The 9,387-nt window shown below is 41.8% G+C and overlaps 1 protein-coding gene across 1 annotated transcript in view; it reads right to left on the minus strand.

Annotated features, from left to right (window-relative positions):
* Nucleotides 1–3,076: 3,076 nt before the first annotated feature.
* RGCC (regulator of cell cycle) overlaps nucleotides 3,077–9,387 on the minus strand; it is a 15,854-nt gene continuing 9,543 nt past the window's right edge. Inside the window, exons 3-5 of the mRNA XM_009322856.1 lie at nucleotides 6,665–6,772; nucleotides 5,076–5,138; nucleotides 3,077–3,412 (exon numbers count right to left, since the gene is read on the minus strand). Coding sequence (XP_009321131.1) covers nucleotides 3,405–3,412; nucleotides 5,076–5,138; nucleotides 6,665–6,772 — 179 coding nt within the window. The 3' untranslated portion in view covers nucleotides 3,077–3,404. The remainder of the gene's footprint in view (nucleotides 3,413–5,075; nucleotides 5,139–6,664; nucleotides 6,773–9,387) is intronic.

Raw genomic sequence — 9,387 nt, forward strand, 5'->3', positions numbered from 1 at the left:
CAAGCTCCGTCACTGCCAACGCAACTGTTTTCCTCCCTCCCATAAACTCACCTGGCTGTCAGTGCATCAGTAGTGGCTACAGACACACATGCAGTCAGGAAAAAGAAAAAAATCCCTCCTTTGGCTCTTCTCTCTCTTTTATTAAGGGCTAAGAAAAATGAGCACATTACCAAGCTTAATGAGTTACCACGTATCAGCTGAGCCTGGGTGACGGCACCCAGGACACACACAGTCAACAGCAAACCCAAGATAAGACACATTAGCTCAAGCCTCAGTGATGGAGGTTGAAACTAATCCATTTAACCTTGAACTTACAATAGGTAAAGAGCATACGTGCAAATAATTGTTGCACCTCACCTTACACACGTTAAGCTGCGGCAATACACCTGCTTAGTCTAAGCTCCTCGTTTCCATTTCTGGATGAGTGGTGTTGACACGACAGGGCCAAGACTCTCTTCTGAATCCAAGCTCAGCATCACAGCACAAGAGGGAGGTCAAATCAGGGATTAAAAAGTCAGGCTGGTCCATAAGGACAGCGCTGCCTCCAGCAATACTCACTGGGGATAGAGTGTTGCAGGAACTTTTCTCAGTAATGCATTTTTCAGTGCCATATGTAATTAGATGATGAACTTAAGTCATAAGCATGGGCCAGTGAAATGACATCTACATTAGTGCCTTCCTTCCGACACAGCAAGACGTTCAAAACTGAGCATAACAAACTGGAGGGAATTTAGCTCAACAGCTCCGCACAAGACACTCCCAGATTTTGCGGCCGATGATCTCCAGAACTGCTGTATAAGCAAGCAGAAGTCTCCACCTGTTCATGCATAAATAAGATTAAAAAAGCCAAACAGATGGTGACTTAATCCCCAGTTTCATCCCCAACTGACGTTACACAAAGTGAGGAACACGCCTTGCTTTAAGCCTTTGCTTATACTGGAAAAATCTTCAAAATTGGGTGTCTGTAAGGACAAAGTATTGCCATTCCAAAGTAGTACTGTACTGATTTGGTGATATCACTCTATAAAGGGAGACATCCAACTTTAAATACTGATTATAGGCCCAGAGTGTTTGATGGGATTGAGCAACAACTAAACGTGCAGAGGGGAAGTGGAAAACTCATGCCCAACGCCTCAAACAATCTGACCTGAGGAACGGAGGAACAAACAGCCATCCATCTCCCCCACAGCCCACGATCGCTTGAGGTGGCCTCCTCTGAAACTCGTGGCTTATTTAACACACACTTAGTTGGGGTATTCTGCCTTCGGGATGGTAACATCTGCCATTCACCACCGCTCCATCGTTCACCCTAGCAAAGAGTGTTAAAACGCAGAAAGCCAGCCAAAACTGCTGCTGCTATTCAAGCACCTTTAAAAACATGCCTTATGCCAAAGACGTTTCTTAAAAGAAAAGCGTGAGCTTGTTTCAGCTCTCCTGGTTCCCCTTCCCTCAGCTTCTACTGAAGGGCACAGTGCCTCTCCCTCCCCATGTAACAGCAAGTCCTACACCAGCCCAGGGAATCCCCCTCCCCGGCTTCGCCCAGCAACACATCCCTTTGCACCCGGGACCGGGGAGAAGGGCCAGGCTCCCCTCTCAGTTGCACAGAGGCAGCCAAAAGGAGGATTTGCTCCTGTGTGTTTATCTTGTAGTAGCAGTGAATTTCCAAGCCTACCTTGCTGCTCAAAATGGGGTGCCTGCTGTGCAGGAGCATCTGAGAATGTCCCAGAGCATGCAGAAGCACATCACTGTCTCGAACTTGAACCATCCCACCTTCCTTCAGACTTTACAGTTCACCTAGAGCAACAGGAAACTTCGCCCTCCTAAGTCAGTCCACTCCATTTCTGTTCTAAGGGACAATTTACCACCTGAATCTACGGTAGGAAACGCTGAAGGGAGTTTTTCCTCTTCAGAAAAATAATCCACCATCTTACATTCCTTCTTTCAGGCAGAAGGGCAAAAAACCCACACAACCACCTCAAGGTTGTTTCAGACTGATTAAAATGTACCCAGTTCAGAATTTCATTCATACCAATGAATAAAACTGGAGAAATCATACGGCGTTTAACAAGATCCAAGTGTTCTGGTCAATTTTTAGAAAACCCAAAGCAGGAAGATGGATTTGCATCATCCTCCCGGTGTTCCCAGTAGCAAATACAGCAAAGACACACCACAAGCTGCAGAGCACAGGTCCAAATCCATCCTTTAAGGTCCCTAAGCAACTGGCTGGTAGCTGTGCCACAGCCACAGCCATAGCCACACTCAAAGATGATAACAGACCAAGGGGGCACAATACCTGAACCACTCATGCAACTGCTCGCTAGCCTGCTTTGGTCAAAATAAGACCTGGACTTCAAACCAGCCCAGCTCACTCGGTCTGAACAGATTAGAGGGCAATGGCATGAGCAGCTCTGACAGCAGAGCCAAGTGTAATGCCTGCAGCAGCTGCAGGAGAGCTCACGTAATGACATCTCCAGTGCCTAATGCATATGGAAAGAATCAGGTTCCTTGTGAAAATACAGGTTCACCTTCCACTCTTTCAGCATAAGACTGATGACCAGGAAGTCTTTTCAGAGTGGTAGACTGTTTTGGACCCAAGGGTCTGGTACCAGAAACATCCAGACACTTAAGTATTTTCTTGGTCCTACAGGATGTCCATACCTTTAAACCCATGGGCCTAAGTGTCTGACCTCCCAATCAGTACTTCTTGTAGAATGGTGTGGAATTCTACAGCTAGCTTTTACCTAGGGTTTGAAATAGGTGTTATTGTTGAAATCTGTACTAAGTCAGTGTTATTTCATTTGTATTAAAGCAAATCTGAAGTCTAACCAATTTTATTATTTCCCTGATTGTATTAATTTTACATAGTACAAAATTCTCTTATTTAAGCAATTTGAAAAGAAGAATATGAAGTTCCCCATGAAGCCAGCATCACACATTTTGCCTAACAGGAAATACACCCTTATCAGATATTTTAAAGCTTGACGTTTTCAATAAGAGCGTAATTTGTACTTAATGTTTCAGAGTTCACATGAAGCTTTCAGACATCTGGATTCCAGTTCAGGGTTTATTTGCATACAAAAATATATTATAATGGAAAAAAGCATTGAAAGTTCTCAACTATATAAAATTACAAATATATTTTCATAAAAGCAACTTTAAATTAAAATTCAAGCTATGTTTTAAAGCAAAATACAGCTGTAACACTTAAGTTATCTTATTCCACCTGCTGCAAAGTAACAAAACTGATGTTACCAGTTAAATACTTGTAGGAGTTTACAAAGGTTATGTTCAGAAGGTGAATATCTGGGGTAGCAAAGTTATCAGACAAGGGCAGCAGTTCAGTGATTGATGTCACTTATCCTTCAGAGGACATTCATAGGCAAGCACAATGCCAAAGATTCATTTCACATACCTGGAAATACAAAACAAGATCATTAAGTCCTATATTAAACGAGATTGCATGTTGTTGACATACCAGACACCCTATCTACACCCAGCTTGCTAGACTGCCTGACAGGCCAAAATTACACCTTTTTTTAATTAACACAAGAGCGTGTAAAAATTTGAGGCGATTACTGTTCTAACAAGTGCATGAGGCTTGAAAAGACATCTGTACAAAGTTCAGTGTAACTTCAAGCATATAAATACAACAACTCCTTAAAAATGTGATGATAAATATCAGATGGAAGTTGGTCTCTTTCCTCAGAATTTCCACGTATAATAAAGGTAGCGTTATCACTGTAAGACAAGTAACACTGTATAAATGAGACTCTGCTGAAATAGCTAGAGATTTGCTTAGTTTGGAGGAAAAAATACACCAAAACCACTACAGCAGGTGGCAATCCCAGGCTTCACCTTAGATATGCCTTGCAAGGGGACAATGAAACCAATACGCTATAGGCAGCCCCTTAAGAGTTAGCTGCAACACAGCTGTGCAAGACACAGCAATGTCAGCGTTTGGTGGTTTGGGGGTTTCACTGTTCTACACAAACCTTCAGACTCAGAAGTTTATCAGAAGAGCAATCAGTCAGTGAGGTTTCAGTGGTAAAGATGGAGTTAGCTCAAGCATGTGTCCATGACAGAAGTCAGGAAACTAGAAATATATTTTAAGAGAAGTGAAACCAGGATTAAGATACAAGACGACAGGGAAGTAGGAAGCACATAAGGGCAGCTGTCTTGAGTTAAGTCCAAGGCAGACGGCCAAGGCTTCAAGAATTACAGGGAAGGGAAAATACCTAATGAATACAAGAAACTCTCAGTTCATAGTTTATTAGGGGGGGTTTGTTCATGCTGCTATTTAGGTCTAGTCCTACAATTTGTTGTTTTGGGCTCTATAGTCTGGTTCCATACAAAAAAACCCCCACCACCAAACAGTATCATGTCCATAACAGCACAGGAAGAAGCAGAAAGAATAGGCAGAGTACATGGTTGGGAATGGGAGGGCATTTTTTTTAGTTTTGATTTTTTCTTTAAAAAAATCATAGTGAAGAACCTAGTACTGTAACTGGAAAATACAATTTCTAGATAGTGACAGAAAAAGTGATGTAAATTCCATTGCTGGTAAAGACAAAAACAAACAGGATTTTGACATTTAATCTAAGTCAATAGATACAGATACCTGCTCCTTAATTCTTTCATAAATCAAAGTCTAGAATAAAAAGGTTTCCCTCACCTACAGTTACTCCTCCAGTTACTTAGCTTTATAATGAAGAAACAAAGCCCCACTTTTTAGCCGAGTTTTGAGTATTTCAGAAAGTGATGTTTACTTGATCGCTACACTGTCAAGGAGGGGTGAATTGCAGCTGCCTCAGAGGTGAGGACAGAGGTTCATCAGAGTACAGCCTTTGTCACACAACCTAAACTGCATGCCTTGAACATTCAGGCAAAGACCAGAATTTAGTCCATTTTACCTTCTTATCCACATAAAGATCCATAGGACTAGCAAACTAAAATGAAGCCATGTTATATAAAACTATTGCTACCCTTTTTCCCTTCTCCCTCCTCCCATACATTGGTTTTCATCACTCTTTGACAGTACCAAGTGAGATACAGCCTACTAATAAAAACCTACTTACTTGCTAGTGTCCTGTCAAGATCAGCAATGAAGTCTTCCAGTTCTTTTGTGTCTCCAAGCTTTGCTGCAAAGTAAGAGACAGTCGATGCTGCTTAGACATGACATATTTCTCTGGCCAAAAGAAACACTGGAACCACACAATCCCCCAAATCATTTTCAGTGGTATCAAACATGCTGTGGGTTATATTTTCAGGTAAGTTCAATAGGGTTGCTGCAATGTCCAAATACATTCTTAGAAAACAGGGGAGACTGAATTAAAATTCTAGTTTATAGTTTTCCATTTGACAGAAGCAAAGCAATCCTCTGTTTAGTTTCCTTTAAAAGCAGAGGCTGAAGTGGAGAAAAAAAAAAAGCTGTATGTCAACTAATCCATATCCTTGCTACTGTGGGAGTCTTCCTTATAGCATGTATTCAGATACTGCATTCACAGCCCTAATGAACCCCCACCCAGTCAGCTCCCAGTTCCTACACAAATCTAAGCCTCTTAAATCATGTCAGTATCACTGGTTTGCTGTGATGTCAGATCCTTTGATCTTGGTCCATACACTACAAATTTGGATCCAAACATCCACCTAAATTTCCACTCCCGAGAACACCACTGCTTCCATTCAATCTAGTTTTACTGCAAGTGGCTTCCTTACCTCATTTCTGTGGTCTATTCCAAGCTGGTTTCAACTCTATTTCTGTCTTTTTGTCTTCTCATCAGGAAGAGCATCTTAACCTTTAGTGTAATTCCTTGCCAAGTATTTCCTGCCAGTTCAACTGAACTCTTTTTTGCTACTTCTTATTAACTATTATTCATTATTTCTCCCTCGTATCGTGCTGATTATAAAGAAAGCATTTAACTTGTTTTTTTGTGACTGGTCACCGTGGAAAAGACATGAAAGCATGAAAAGGTCTTGAGCATGCATCTGAAAAGACTAGTTGTAACGAAAGCACCATGTAGTACCTATGTATGACTGTTCATTTATCAATACATCTACTCCAGAGTTAATTTAAGTTAACCTGAATGAAACAAGCTCCTGGGGAGTTAGATCAGCTGCAAGACAGAAGCCACTTTGAAACAGCACAGCTGCAAAGGAGGAAGGAATTACTAATACATGGGTTGTATCAGCAGTGCAAGGTCTATATGGATCTAAGTAATGGTGTTAACTTGAATGGCAGCATATAGCTTCAGAGGAGTCACCTACTGTACCCCTGCATTCAGGCTAAGTATTTCTGTAGATAGATGGGACACTTAAGCTACTTAGGTGCTTCAGTAAGAAGTAACACAAGTTAATTCTGAAGTGAAGTATTCTGTAAGGTGTACCACAATTCCTGATCAACCAAAGAACTCTAACATAGTTTGGTGTTTCAAAATCAAGGAGTTGCTGGGTGACCTGTGAAGAAGTGTGGATGCAGTGTGCTATTGCTGTTTGTGATCAACGCAATAATACTTGCATCTGTAGTCTGCTTAACAGTAATCCTTAGTTTTGTTGTCATTTAAAAAAAAAAAAAGAGTCAACGCATGCATGTGAATCCTGGCTCACAGAAAGAAGCCTGTAGAGTTGAGAATTAGGAAGAAATGTCAACAGTTAAAATTAAGTTTACCTTTACATGGAGTTACTGATGGAGATGGCAAGCTTGGAGTAGATGCAGTTGGAGAGTTAAGCTTTTCATCACTGAGGCTGAAACTATTTCTGTAGAGTGAATCTGCACCTGTAAAAAAAGTTACATTATAAAGTAAAATTAACACCTTCTGCAATTTTGCAATAGAATTAAAAAGAGAGAAATGGGACATTTCCTACATGGGCTTCAACATCTGGCCAACTCAAATTTACAGACTTTAAAGGCAGAGGGACAAATAATTCATCTATTGTGTGAAGGCTGTTGTTACCACACCTACTGTTAAAAAGCAAGCAGTCCTAGGCCCAATCCTCACCCCCCAGTAAGGAAAGTGTCAGCTTTCCCTGCAGTCAGCATCATTTTGAAAATATTACAGGAATGGTACTTATCCCACATCCACTAAATTAGGCGTGGTATGACCTGCCTGATTCACAATATTCTGGGAAATTCTGGTTACCTGAATTTTTCAAAAGCTATTAAAAAAGCTGAAAAAAGAGCTCCAGGACAAGGACAGTCCCCTAGAACAGGGAATATATTCAGTCTTGTCCTCATCCCTGAAGCAAACTTGCCCATTTCTCCATACTCTGCTGCTTCAGGTCTTGTGTTCTAGATAAATTGTATGGCATCTTTTATTTTTCTTTTATTCGGTAACTCTCTGGAGTTCAAAGCAGTAAATCTGTACACAAGATGTTCTGCAATCTTATTTTAGGTGGTTTTTCAAAGAAAGCTTTTATATGCCATGGAAAGCAACGGGAAAGGTTCCAATATTGTTCTGATGTTCTTGGATTTTAGATAAGGCCTTAAATTTCAAAAGTATCAAAAAACTTATCTTTATCTTGCCTCTTTTCATAAAAAGAGTTCCACAATGCACAGGGCACACAAAGTTATTAGTCATGGCTCCACTGGAAGGAGGAATTGTCATTGTGTTGGAGACACTAAAACCGCTGGTTCCTGCAGTTTTCAGCCAGTGACCTGAAAACTGTAGTTCTACAAAAAGAAACCATTGTAATATGAACATGGCAACGATCTCCCTTTATTTGGCACATTTGCTAGGAAATAAATTTGCGTCTCATTATATGGGGTGGTGACTACCACTGCTTGCCATTTGTACTTGGAGCCCCAGCCTAGGAGGTGGTTACACCGCATTTAGTCCATCCAAGTCAGAACTGTCACACTTCCTTGGACGCCTGTCCCATTTGCTATGCCAGGAGATGACTGCCTTAGTTAAATTAAGGGTCTCTTGCTGAATTAGCAAAAGGGAGCAGGACCACAGCTCACCCTGCCAAGATCTGCACATCTACACATTCACTGAACACCGCCACCATGTTTGCAGGTATCAAACGCAGAGACCATCCCCCAGCTGACTACTCCCCTACCATAAGTTCCCTTCCTTCCTTTGGGAAGAAGAGCGTGTGTCTACACCCCATCTCCTCTAGCCTGCAGTCCTTACCAGCATAAAACCACCTTCCCCAGGAGTATACAGGTACAGTGATAAATCAGACCAGACAGGACAACTCCACCCACTAAGCCTATCAGATGTTTCCTCAGCCGTAGGCTGATTGTCTATTTGTTTCTTCTGTGCTAGCTTCCAAGCCTACCTCTGTTGCAATACACACTGAAAAGGCTTGCGTGAGAAGCTTCAACCTGGAGTATTTTCCTCTTTCGCACGCGTGTTGGCCCACCACAGTACTGTTATCTTTCACAGTTCACTCTGCAATCAGCTTGGATCCTGTTTCAGCAAACGCACATGCTACCTGCAGCACTGTGCAAATGTGAGCGATGATGTGAATGACATCAGTTACCTGGGACTATTGCTTGCCCGAATCAGCCACCAGTTGGTATTTGTTGTTTGGAAAGAGGGGTATGCTTCTTTATGCTAGCTTTTTATTGTAATTTCTTTATCTTCACTCTTAAGTGCCTGTTCTCCTCTAAACCTGAGCAGTTCAAAACCAATCTACTTGAAACATCAGATATAAGAAAGATTTGAGGAATACAATGCAGAATTGAGATAATTTTAGATAGAAAAATGGAAAAATAACCTATTTTAAAATTAGCTCCTAAAACCATAAAAAACCACCTAAGGGGGTTAAAAATCTGACACTGCTCTGCAATGATGTGTGTCACCAGTGTTGTACTATACAATATTGTCCTGTTTCAGCAGGGATAGAGTTAATTTCCTTCCTAGTAGCTGGTACAGTGCTGTGGTTTGGATTTAGGATGAGAACAATGTTGATAACACAAGGATGCTTTAGTTGTTGCTAGGTAGTGCTTACACAAAATCAAGGACTCTTCAGCTTCCCATGCTCTACCGACTGAGAAGGCTGGAGGTGCACAAGAAGCTGGGAGGGGGCACAGCCAGGACAGCTGACCCAAACTGGCCCAAGGGACATTCCATACCATGTGACGTCATGCTCACTACATAAACTGGGGGAAAGCTGGCCGGGGGGGCCGCTGCTCGGGGACTGGCTGGGCATCGGTCAGCAGGTGGTGAGCAATTGCACTGTGCATCACATGCTTTGTGTATTATTATTATTATTTTATTTCAATTATTAAACTGTTTTTATCTCAACCCACAAGTTTTTCTCACTTGTGCTCTTCCAATTCTCTCCCCCATCCCACTGGGGGGTGGCGGGGGGGAGTGAGCGAGCAGCTGTGCGGTGCTCAGTTGCCAACTGAGGTTAAACCACAACAGTCCTTTTTGGCACCCA

Source organism: Pygoscelis adeliae, unplaced genomic scaffold (genome assembly GCF_000699105.1).
Source record: "Pygoscelis adeliae isolate BGI_AS28 unplaced genomic scaffold, ASM69910v1 Scaffold74, whole genome shotgun sequence".
NCBI lineage: Eukaryota > Metazoa > Chordata > Aves > Sphenisciformes > Spheniscidae > Pygoscelis > Pygoscelis adeliae.